We start from the raw sequence: 12,916 nt of genomic DNA, 5'->3' as shown, positions 1-12,916 counted from the left end.
AGAACAGCTCTGACACTGCTGGAGCCACCCAGTCGGTCAGAGCCTGATGCTAGCGGTCTGGTTCCGCTTAAGCTGACCTAATCTGCTGCCTGAGGTAGGACAACATTGATTCTCTGCTCAGCACAAGTGAAACAAAAGTTCTCTAGGCTCCATGCCATTGCATTAGAGCTACAGATTTTCTGGTCAAGTACAAGGCTGCCCAAAATTGTATGGGTACCAAACTGATGTATGTATTACAATATACATACAAGGCAGGTTTTCCCCTGCCCTGCACCCCGGGGGGTGGAGCCTCCATCTTTTCTGACAGATGAAGCTAGGCTGTGACCAGAGGGAATATTGGCAGTAAGCTCTTTTTGAACAGGTTTTATTCAGCAGCTCTAATACTCTATGAAATTCTCTTGTCTTACGCTATCCTGGCAGAGCAGATAACACATCCTAAGAAGGTCATTTTCCATTCTGGATCTTTGGTTTCCTTTCAGGATTAGGCAAGATCTGACATCACTGGGACTCTCTTGTATGGGCTTGGATCAGAAAGTCTCTAGGTGTTCCTCCTTAGCATACTGATTTTGGACCTCTTTCTAGAAATCTAACAGGATAAAGTGCAGTTGCTTTAGTGTTAACTGAAGCTAAAGAGTTCTGTCATCAAATTCTGTATTTCTTACGTTAACGCTTCTCTCTCCTGTTGTCCCACCTCATATCTGAGGGATGAGATACAGATACTCTGCTAAAGTTAAGTTCTGTGTGAGTTCTTTACTTCTGGTTTGGTGTGACTTTATTAAAAATTTGATTGGATCTTGATTTGATCCAATTCATCTGCTGTAATGAACTGGATGAAATTTACCTGAGTGGATCTGGGACAGCTCTTTCTCACTTTTGTCTTGGATTAGCTGTTGATGTGCAAACGTCTCTTAAGCTTTCTGCCCCATAGCAACTATTTTTGTCGGACCTTTGTATTCAAAATCACGGTGAAAATGCCACCGTTCTGTTACTGGAGATTTACGCCAGGGGATAAAGGCCCAAAGAGATGGTCCTCCAAACACCACCTCAATGCAGAAAATGTACTATCAGCACCTCAACTTTTCTTTATTTGTAGATAGATTCCCTGTGACGAATTTTTTTTTTTTTTTTTTAATTTTAAGGCCACTGATCTGCCTGTATATTCCCTGAGACTTGTCAGGTTTAATACTGGCTGTGGGATTGCACTGAAATGAAGTAACTGTAGTCATCTTCATTAAAAATAACACTTTCACATAGGTAACCAGCCCAACAAATGGCTGATAAACTGCAGCATTGGATGGGAAGAAGCAGATGAGTTTGTGGCGGGGTGAGACTTAAAGATGGTGTCTTGTTTACCCCAAGTAGCTTACCTCTGTTATAAGTTCAGTAACTATTCCGTAGAATCCTGCATAGAGGGGAGTGAGATGAGAGTGAGTATCCTGAGGGACTTCCCCTGCTAGGGGATTCTGGGAGTTAGCTTGTGTGTTGATGTTAAAAGAATCTCTAATTACTGCTCATTTTGTGTATATAGTCTTTCTTTACCTGAATCAGACCTAAGACAGATAAAATTGTAATCATAATATGCTTTCAGGCCTGGAATTTAACCATACCATTTTATTTCTTTCCCAGTCTCTGCAAACCTAAACGTGAAGAAGCTGCATGCTGGGGCTGGCATGGGTCTTTCGAAAACCCCAACAGCAGAGATCGAGCGCAGTCTGTATGGATCCAGTGTCTCCTCTGTCTCCGAGGTGACAACACTTCACTAAGGCGTGCTAGGGAGGGAAGGGCTTAGACTGTGCAAGTGAAAGAATTTACAATGGGAGAAGTGGGATACGTTGTAAAAAGGCAGTAGGGCCATTGATGTTAATTTCAGAGAGATTTTTAAGTGCGGTCTAGCTCAGGATTAATTAGCTAAAACATGAGTGACTCATGCTACATACAACTTGCATGCAATAAAATTATCCAAGTTCTGACTTTAATGTCATGCACCCCTGAAAACTTTAAGGTCTAAGTCTTTTCAAACGTATTATCATGAACTGTTATGCATTGCAACTTTTAAACTACTTGATATTACTACCACCTGCAGTGGAACTGGTATTTTCTTTTTCTTTTGTTGACCATGTCACTACATTTTTTTGAAGGACTAGGATTTAATTTGCTGGAGTCTGTAGTTGGATGGTAGTATTCCTTGGTCAGAAAAAACAAAAAGTTTCTAGCTACTGCTAGTTTCTCTCGCTCTGAGCTAAGACCTGAAGGAAGGGCTTCAGAAAAGAAGAGGTCGTAGAATTTCGCTGCAGCCTAAATAGTTCATTAGATTTATGTTGCTCTCTTCTTGATGGTTACTATACAGAATTGATATTACCGAGAGACCTTTTCTGAAATGTTTGATTTTTGTCTGCAGGTCATGTATACCAGAGAACATAGAAAACCAGAAGAGGAGGAGATGTATAGTGCAGAGAATTTCCGTCGCATCGCTCGCAGTCTCAGTGGGACAGTCATCACAAACAGAGAAGAGACCTTGGTCTCTTCTCACAGTTTTGTAAGTAGAATGATAAGCGGTTTTCCAGAGAGCCATCAGGTGCATCTAGCATTCCTGTTTTCTCTGCCTGCCTTTAGTATAGTAGCTAATAAATAAACAAGACAGCAGACAACAGGATAATAAGCAAGATAATGGAAGATGATGACATCTTTGTGGATTTTTTGCTCTCTTTTTGGAAGAACAACAAGCTTTTATTTAAATAACGTCTCCTTCAGGAGTCATTGCAGAGTTGTACCAGTTGCAGCTAATGAGCATGCAAGCTACTATTACTTGCCAGCATACAAAGACATCCAGTAAAAACTTTTTTTTTCAGTTGACTTAGTTATTTTTCCTAATATACCTGTAACCTTAAAAAGAGATTACAGTAGTCCTGTGAAAGTTTCTGCTCTCTTGCGGGTATAGTCGGCAAGTGACATTTTTAGCAAGGAAAAGTAAGCATAAAGGGAAGATACGTTAAGTAATGAGACATGATGCTGCCAATTACATACAGGAAGCAACTAAAGACAGAGAAATGGATTTTCCTGTGTTATCTTTGTTAAGCGGTTTTAGGTGTAAGTTAAAACTGCCAGTGAGGAAAATAGTAATGGATTATTGTTGGTGTTTAGCAACGTAACCAGATCTTAATACAAAGGCTTGCCTTGGATTTAGTCTTTTACTGTGCTTAAGATTTGATTCGAGACCAACTGCATAATAAACATAGAACGGTATGAGTTGCAAAATCAATTACTCATACTGGTTGATGAATTTCTAACTGTTCCGAGTGCCATGAGCCAGGAGTATGTAAACTTGAATATGTAATCTTTGCTCCTTTGTACACCTTCACTGAGGGGGCTTTGACCTGTGCTTGGAAGCAGGGGCAGAAGTAAGTTAAAACCTCTACCTGGGCACTGATCCCTCTGTGGAAGGTTTTTATCCCCACAGCAGAGACTACTGGTAGGATGGCTCTCTGTCGTTACCGTTCAAATTAGTCTCTGGGCTCACGTTTGTTTGTTTGACTTGTTTGTTAATGTGCCAACGTGAAGCAAACCTTCATGGCTTTCTTTTCCTTGGCATATTTCCAGTCAGTTGAAGTGATCCTTCTAAGTAGCTCACCACTGCAGTGAGAGCCTGATTGGAAGGCTAGAGCTGCTTGTTTTCTGATATCCAGATGCATGTTTTTGTTCCGGTGACTCATCCCTTTCCTTGTATCACCACTATCGTTGCTTGATTCAACCCAACTTTGTGTTTACTCATCATTTTATGTGTTTTTCTTCTCCTTTCTCATTTTGTAAAAGGAAGCACCAAACATGAGGAAAATGCCAGTGGAAACCAGCTACCGTTCTTCCAGCTCCACTTCCCTTCCTTTCCCCCATGATCCTCCTGTGTTTCCCTTTGATCCCCAGCACAACCCAAACCAGGTGCAACACCTACCCCATGATGTACTGATGCCCAGCATGGTGGGCAAGGCACGTAAACCCTCAGGTAATCACAGGTCTTTTCATCCTCCTTCGTGATCAGAAATATTGCCGAAATATGGCTCTACAGGTCTTGTCTTTCTTAATGATGTTTCATTATCTGCCTGAATTCCTCCAGAAATTTGGAAGGATGTATCATGTTCTCTTCCGCCTTCTCTGTCCCTTTTGAGATGTTCAGTGATGCTGTGCTAAGTGGACATAACAGAAGGGAACAATCTTTATGGAAACATGATTTTTTTTTTTTTATATAAAATCACGTTCATGTTTTTGAGGTTCTTTCTTCTGTGTACAAGTAGCAGTAAAACCCACTATGTAGTTATGTATAAGAATCCTTCTACAAGCGACTAATTCCAGCGAATCGCGCACATAGTTTACTGATAGAAATAACTAATTCCTGCATGAGAATTATTTTCCCTGTGAAAGCCGTCAAAACCAATTTGATCTACCAGCTTTGAATTATTTTGTTGTGTTCCTTCTTGATGACACAAGAAAGATTGCTACTAAAGAAATCTTTTGTCCTGTGAAGTCTGTGTCAGTAGCTGTAGCGTAGGGCAAGGAGGAAACGCAGAGAGAAAAATGAACGCTAGAATTGCATGTCAACCAGTCATTTGAAGTACTAGTGATTTAGTTTAGTTTTTTCTATTACCTGTGGGCCACAGTTGAAAGTTCTGAGAGGAAACAGCAATAAATAAAACATAGCTGAGCAAATCTTTTTCTTTTTCTTTTTTTTTTTTCTTTTTTTCCCCCTCCTTTCTCTCCCCCTCCCCCCTCCCTGAACCCAGGAGATCAGAAGAACATCATCCAGAAACTTTTGGTTGTGCCTGACAGGGGTGAAGCTTTCCAAGGTGAAGACTACCCAGGTGTGGCACTGAGCTATGGGAGTCTACCTTGTGCGCCCAAAGGCACCCTTTCCCATGGGCAAAGGCCTCTTGTTAATCCGCATTTAGGTGGTGGAGCATCAAGTGTCACTGGCCGCTGGCTGAACATGAGCTACACTGCCAGGCAAACAGCCACCTTGCCAGATAAACGAACGACGCTCTGGGCGGGGTACGCTGACCAGCCAGCCAAGAGTTTACAGGAAGGCTTCCTCCAGCAGCCCTCACAACGTCAGATGCATGAATCTTATACTGTCAGTTGCAGGCCGCCACCCAGCACAGACTACAGCACTTTAAGAATACCACGTGAGCCTTCTTGGGATCCTGGTGCCCCTCAAGGTTGTCCTGTGCCCCCCTCTTGTACTAAGGCTCCAGGTCCAAGGAGAGTTGACATGCCCCCAGAGGAAGACTGGCGACAGAACAGCTATACCCCTCAGCCTGGCAGAAGGCGAACACTGCCAGTTCATAGGATGGATGGGACTTTTTCTTCTGCTTCAGAGGCACACAGAAATATGCTGGCCCGAGCGGCAGCTGCTGGCACCATGCAGAACAACGGCTGGTGAGATCCCTCCTATCAGGATCCACGCACCCTGGTAAATCCCCCTGTGAACAGACTTTAGCTGTTGCCTGGGTGTAGATGGTTAGGAGACAGCAAACTTCGTCAGTTGTTATCTGTGCCGGTTTTGTCTTAAAATGTAGCTATATAGTATGTGGAAACTAATTGCACTGTATTTCTTTCTGACACTACTAAACTGCTGTCTGGATGGGGAATCTTAGCTATACTAATCCCAGCCTCTCTTAGCAAAAAAGTGCTAGAGGAAAGATAAGGTTAAGGGGCATTGGTTACGGGTAAGTTCAGAAGTATGCACACATTTTGAAGGAGGATGGCCAAAAGGACATTTTTAAGGACTCTTTCGTGAAATGTAGCTTTGGTAAATTCTTTGTATACAAAGCCAGTCCTTTTTTTTTTTCTTTCTCTCCTTCCTCCCTTCTGTTCCTTACTAGGGGAAAAAAACTGACCTGCCTTCTAGGTTCTGATAAATGTACATTTGCCAGGCTGGCAGTGAGTGAGGTGAACCTAATTTTCAGTGTGCTGAGATCTTGGGCAGAGATCACAGCTGTAGTTGCTACTGAGGAAGTGGTAGGGAGACACTGTTCATCAGTAAACCAGAAATTTCCCCACTTCCTTAAGGCAACCTAACAATGCTTCAAACAGAAAAGACTGTTAATGCTGCACGCTTAATTATACCCATGTAAACACAGAATAAGTTTAACTATTTTAGTGTCAAACATACTTGCTTTTGTAAGTATTTTTCAAATAAATCTATGAAAATAGTTCTATTTACCTGTCTGTGTATGAGCTTTCTTTGCTATTTGGCTTTACTTACCAGTTGGCCTGAAATTACTGGTTTATTTTTTATACCGTAACTAAACTGAGTAAGTTGCTTGTTATAGTCCATTGACAAAGTTTATATAATAAATACTTAGATTGAAGGATGTGATGAGGAGTTGTATAATTCTGCTACCGGTTTTGCATTTTCCTGTGTTTCATCACTACTCTGGGCTTAACTTCCCCCTCTTAAAGAGCAATAATAAACAATGTCTCTTAGAAAATATTTTGTGATGTTGCGGTTGGGGGAGAAAGCCACAAAACATATGCAAGGTGGTGTACGCGTTTAGGAGTTTTAATCTCATAGAAAAGGGTCTTTAGAAATGACTGCTGTAGTGAGAAATGTGGTGTTATTAAGAGCTGCGCTCCTGGTCTTGCTGATGCGTTCACGTGTGGCGTTTGGAGTTGTTACAAGTAGAGGAGGGTGGAAGTCGAGGTTAGCATTGAGAGTGGGACTGCGAATTTGGTTCTCCTAGCCCAACCAGCCGGTGGAAGGTCTAGGCTGCCCTCTAGTGCTTGGCCCTACGTACTAATTTGGTCTCACTATTGTTCTCTGTGTATTAATTTTAACTTCCAGTTAATTTCAGGATAGTGCACCTCAGTGCTTGATGGAATTTTATCATTTTTTGCTGTTGAGTCTGAGATTGAGTCACATTTATTATAATAAATGTCTTCTCTAAGTTTCTTGTTTCAAAATAATTGCTATTATGTCTATTATTGTAGCAATCTTCTGCAACTGCATGGTGTTGTGTTACACGTTTTTTTGTACGTAACTTCTGCCCACCAGCTCAGGTTACCAGAACAAAAACATCCTTTTCTTCCACCCCTCCCTTTCCAAAAAAAAAAAAAAAAAAAAAAAGTACTACCTAATTCTGACTCTTTCACTTAATGCTTTTGCCAGTTTAATAACAGGAAAGTTTCAGCAGTACTACGAAGGTATTTTCAAGGACTCCTGATGCGATTTTCTAAATATAAAGGAGTGGAACGTTATTTTACTGAAGCAATTGTTTGATTTTAGGTTTGAGTTTCAAATAGATATGGACTTGTCAGTCTCTCTGGCTCCATTTGGACACGCTGTAATAAAATGATAAGTTTTTAGCTGTAGAAGTTACAAGTCTGTTTGTAGGAAGTGACTCCAATGCAGAGATGGATCTTTGTGCAGCGTAGAACTGACAGAAATGTTCCTCTTCCTGGTCTCTCTCTCTGTCTCATTGGTAGAATAACGTGGTTACAGTAGAGGGAATCTGGGCAGAAGGAGTCCCTGTTTGCTTTCAGTACTTGGTCATCTGTAGCAGTTGGAGAAAGTTATGGTAGCCCCAGGATCCAAATGAGGACATAAGTAAGTATTTAATGCTTTGCTTAACTACAGCGCCATAAAATGCAAATGGCAGAATGAGGCTTAAGTATTCTGGAACTCGATTATCCAAAAAAATCTACCAAAATAAAGCACAAAGTCAAGTCACCTCTTCACGGAGCCATATGTAGTATGCCGCATTTGCAAATAAAGCAAATGTGTACACTTAGTTTTTTTTATTTTAAGCCTAGCTATTAGGAAGCAGGAAGTACACTTCTATAAAGCTATAGAGAGCAAGCCTGAGCTGATGCAACTCATTTTAATCCTACTAATACTGACAGCATCTACTTTTTGTTTTTTCCTTATAAAGGGAGCTGTTTTTTCACACCTCCATTATAATTTAATCTACCAGGCTTCAAAATTCATTTGCAAATCTTATATATATATGCATATGTTTTTTGTGTGTGTGTGTGTATATGTGTATGTATGTATATTGTTTACTGTGAAATTTACTGGACTAGAGGTCTGAAATGAACACAACCTCTGAAGTGTCTGCTACTCAGCATTATGATAGTATGTCAAAATAGAAGCCGAATAAAGCGGATTCAATAATATATGTATCGTGAGAGAAAATGTGCACCTGAAAAAAAAAACCTCACTTCATCTGCAACTCATGCCTGGAAGTCTTAGTGACTCATAAGTTAATACTTATGTTATAGTTCATTTGACTTACTGATAACTTGTGAATCTCTTCAGTGGTATATATTGGTTATTAACAGACTTGTAACTTCTATAGCCAATAAAAAATCAGTTGTATATTAGTTTAGTAGCCCATTAAAGCTCACTGTTGCCTATAAGAAAGGTGAGGAGGGCAGCTTTCCCTACGAGTTCAACAATTGTTTTGGAACAGTCTTTCTTAGTCTATAAAGTATGTAAGCTTTGATGTAACGTAGTCAGGGTTTTCTTCCTAAAATATCCCTTTGTCTATTACCAGCTGCAGGGTAGGTTAATGGATGGAATTTTTAAGTGAAATTAAAATTCTTTAAATTTACATTTTAAAATAATTTAATTGCAGCTCTCCTAAAATAAAGCGTTATCGTTCACTGAATCTGTCTGATCTCTAATGTGTTTTTCATATGAGTTTGGAGCCAGTTATATAGGGGAAAAAACACACTAATAAAATGAGGAGTAACTTGGGTGTTCTTAGCAGTAGCAAACGTGTGTAAATATGATCTCTATGTATATGGAAGAGCAACTCCCAAGCACAGTTCTTTCCCTTGAAGGAGACAGAGCTTGCGCAGACTGTTTATGGAAATCATACCAACAGCTGCTGAGCACCAGGTTTGTTCAAATGGAATATGTGCTAGCGTACAACACTCAGTTAATCAAAATTAACTCTATTTTAGGGAAGTGAGCCACAAAAATGCAAGGTAAGTGCCTAGTTCTTCCTAAATGAAGGCCACTGTGCCCACATGACAACGTGTGGAATTTGGGAAGAGGGAGGGAATCGTCTTGCTGGTATTTTGTGTGAACGCTAAGATTGTTGGAATTGCATTGATTTAACAGTTTTGCATTTAATGTCATTTCATGTATTTACCTATTTTGGCGGTGTTGGGGGAACCCTTCACCTGGGTCAAGACTGAGTAACCTGAGCTATGCACTGAAATGAAAGATGGACAGGTCTGAGCATCTTTTTTTTTTTTTTGGGGGGGGGGGAGGGGGCATGGAGGAGAGCGAAGAGAAGCCAAATAAAAAGAGGGAAAGTGAATTGGAAAGTGGGGGGAACAGATGGATAGGTGAAATAGATGAGCTAATTGAATGTTTGAGTTGCATCTCTTCCCTCAAATGTCTCCATCTTTCTGAAGAACACTTACAAACTGATCTGTCTGAATTTTCTTTCCTTCTTTTAATGAATAGATTCCTGGGCAGAGAGGGTCCTCAGCATCAGTCTGCCTGCTGAAGCCTTTGAGGAGGGAAGATTGACTCGTGTGTTCTGGAAAATAGGCAATATATAGGACTCTAATAATAATGTTCATGCCACTGTAAATGAAACTGCACAGAAACACATGCCACTGATACATGTATAAACAGAGACAGACATATGGCAAACAGTATAAAGATCAAGTAAGTGTTTATACCAGCTGGGGCAAAGATAAAAATATGCTTAGGTTTTACAAGTACCTCATTTACGTTAGATGCATCCTGGAGTCTCCTACCGCTGTGCTGTCTCCTGTTGAGAACTATGGGTGGCAGAAAGCAAAAGTATGAGATCTTTAGCTGTTTGTTTGCTGCCACTAGCATTTTATCACAGCATGGTTCAGAACCTTTTCAAGCCAACTTGGACATCTGTAATGTTCCTTTTATGCTAGTTCTTTCACAGTTACTGTCATTCATGGAGTTTCCTTTAATGCTTCAGAACATGTTTTAGCAAAAGCATACTAGACCAACTTCTTGTCCTGCTTCGTTACTTTGCACCGTGCTTGCATGCTGAAATTTATTTCCATCTGCGTCGTTCTTCTAACTTAATGGAAAAAAATATACCCTTTAAAACCAAGAAAATGTAATTTAAGAAATTTTTCTAAGATTACTGTTCGATTAATGGACAAAATGCTAGCTAAGACCAACCCTATTGTCACTTCAGAACACTGATTGCGTTTGCTAGCATGTTTATGGCAGTGAATGCAAATGGATGCGAGTTCAGCTGAAGCAACCTGAACTTCTTTATGTGGTGTCACAGCATTGTTTTAGTATTCGCTCTTGAGGGAACGCTGAATCTGCTCATGAGAGATGAGAAGATCGAGTGTCCCTTTGTGAACTAACTTAAACTAGGTTAATTAAGGGAGATATATCTTGATTTTTTTGGGATGGCTTAATTCTAGATGACTCATCCATGAATGATAGGCTTGAGAAGCATTATATGTGCACGTATTAAAATATTAAATATGAATGCATGAGAAAAGTGAGTATAAATGAAGCTGCATTTTAGTAATAGTTTAAATCTAAGAATGATTTCATACTGTTAAATTTTATTTTATTGTTTTACCTTTCTGGCAAAGTGATTTTGATAGCAGTTATCTATACTTTCTTTAAAGTTTCAGGTTTCTTCACTCAGGGTTTGTACCAATTTTTACGGGACTGTCCGTTAAGGGAATTCCAAACATAGAGCTACTGCTACTTACTGGAAAATGAGTCTATTTAAGATTGTCTTAAGTACATATCTTAAAGCGCATTAAAGCACAAACATATTAACGTGAAGTATCTATGTGAGGATTAAAGAGTAAATAGTAGCAGAACGCAAGTAAGTTGTTTTGAATTGCAAGATCTTGAATTAGTGTCCTTGAGTTAGTTGGCTGAAAAGTTGCACATAAGGCCAGTTCAACTAATGAATGCACATTTCTACCTCTCTTGTTTGACAAGGTGTTGACTGTGATATATATGATTATAGAAGTTATCATCATATGTTACATGCTTTTTGAAAAATCTCTAGGTTCTGTTTGCTGCAGAGCTCCATGGTTTATTGCTTGAAAATACTTTGCTTTCAAATTCCTGTAGTTCCAACACAGCATACTAAACTTCAGCTTCTCATACTGCTTCAGACTGATTTTTTCTTTTTTAATGTAAAAAGTGTCAGTCAAATGCAACTCATACTCAAATGCAAATCATGCAACTAAGCCAGTTAAAAGTTTTAAAAGTCAGGTATGTACTTTTAAGTGTATTTAACAAGAAATAACTAATTGTTCATGACCTCCATGTATTAATTGTTCCTAGTCAAGTGAAACCATATGTGAACAGATTTTGCATTCATTTTGGCAGCTCACAATTAGTTTCTCCAGATAGTTCTCTAACATCTATTTCAGCTATTTACTGGTTTTGGTGTAGTTGCGGACTCCCCTTAGAGGCTTAGGAGAGGTAATCATATAGCAGGCATAGCAGTCAGGTATTTATGACAATCATCCGAACAGGAGAGAGAAAGGTATGTATGTGGGAGTGTGTCTCAACTGACCTTTCACAACAAACTGCTTTGAACATAAGGATATAATTAATATGAAGTTCTCGGGACAAAACACAGAAGCATCCTCATGAGGGTTATCTTTGGGATATCCTCTTTTGCCTTTTTTAACACCTTATCCATGACTTCAGGCTTGTCCACCTCTGAGGGTCATTTTTGGCTCAACCCTTTCTTAAGCTATCCAGTTCCAATGGATCACTTGCTTCCTATTAAATTGCATTAATGCTTGATGGTGTTTGGTTTCGGTAGCTTGGTAGAGGGATGCAGAGGGGTAGGTTGAAGGCATACACTTTCGCCACTCAGTAATGGTGGCCTGATGTGTTTATGAAAGAAGAGTAGAATAGCATGTACTCTTCAGTAACTGAGTCATCCTGTCTCCTTTGGTTGGTTTGTTCCCACCATTGTTTACTTTTAAAATGCTTAATGGGATTTCTGATTTACAGGCCGTTTTGTCCATAGATCAACATACCTCATCAAAATAAAAATTCATTGTTATACATCATGGCTTCAGTTTTATAGCAACAAGATCATTGGTTATATTGATAAGATCCTGCACGTAGGCCTGCTTACCTTGAATACTTTGTCAGTTAAGTCTTTTTTTTGCTTGTGGAGGCTGTAAGAAAACTAGAAAGAACACAAAGGAGGACAGCAAAAAGCAGAGTGAACTCAATTTTAGAGCGCGTAGAGGTGACTGGATCGTAGTCTATTAATACCATCAAGGTAGTAAGATAAATGAAGGGAGGGAATTGCTTGGTCTCAGATGGTAGGAGAAGGATCAATAGCTTAAGGCTAAGGAAGGAAAAGTTTGAACTAGATAATAAGGGAGGGGGAAGGAATCCTTTAAGCAGAGCAAGTGAGCAATATTTTGAGCAACCTGGGGTACAGCTTCAGGTACCATCACTCCAGAGGTACAAGATTGAAATTAGCGGTGTGGCTGATAGATACTGGTAAGAGGAAATCACCTAAAATTCTAGGGCCAGGCTGAGAGGCGCAGGCTGAATGGCCTTATCCTATTTTTCACAATTGTGACATGATACAAAGAACTACTGGGGCAATGACTAACTTTTTAAATATAGCCTGCATATCTGCAGCCTGTTGATAGATAAACAGAGGCTATCAAGGAAATGAGCACAGGAAAGGAGTGTAATGGGATGGAACAGTAATAGAAAGTAGCTTGTAGTTTTCACCAGCAGCTATCTGATATTTTTGTGTTTTGCTATTGAAGTCAGTGCAGCTTTTCAATAGTGGATGAACAACCATGAAGCCTTGTGACATTCCTCTGCGTATGTGCCAAACAAACAGAGGGCTGGCCAAAAGGCTTTCCTTTTCCTTGCTGACATACCTTAATGTCTTGGAGA

General features: G+C 39.9%; 1 protein-coding gene across 17 annotated transcripts in view; it reads left to right on the top strand.

Moving 5' to 3' along the window:
* USP54 (ubiquitin specific peptidase 54) overlaps positions 1–6,210 on the top strand; it is a 106,927-nt gene extending 100,717 nt beyond the window's left edge. For all 17 annotated transcript variants that reach the window (XM_068950389.1, XM_068950383.1, XM_068950391.1 and 14 more), the window contains 4 exons: positions 1,627–1,745; positions 2,399–2,536; positions 3,811–3,997; positions 4,773–6,210. In XM_068950389.1, coding sequence (XP_068806490.1) covers positions 1,627–1,745; positions 2,399–2,536; positions 3,811–3,997; positions 4,773–5,428 — 1,100 coding nt within the window. In that variant the 3' untranslated portion in view covers positions 5,429–6,210. The remainder of the gene's footprint in view (positions 1–1,626; positions 1,746–2,398; positions 2,537–3,810; positions 3,998–4,772) is intronic.
* Positions 6,211–12,916: the final 6,706 nt, after the last annotated feature.

Source organism: Struthio camelus, chromosome 7 (genome assembly GCF_040807025.1).
Source record: "Struthio camelus isolate bStrCam1 chromosome 7, bStrCam1.hap1, whole genome shotgun sequence".
NCBI classification, from domain to species: domain Eukaryota; kingdom Metazoa; phylum Chordata; class Aves; order Struthioniformes; family Struthionidae; genus Struthio; species Struthio camelus.
This window is presented reverse-complemented; position numbering and strand designations above follow the sequence as displayed.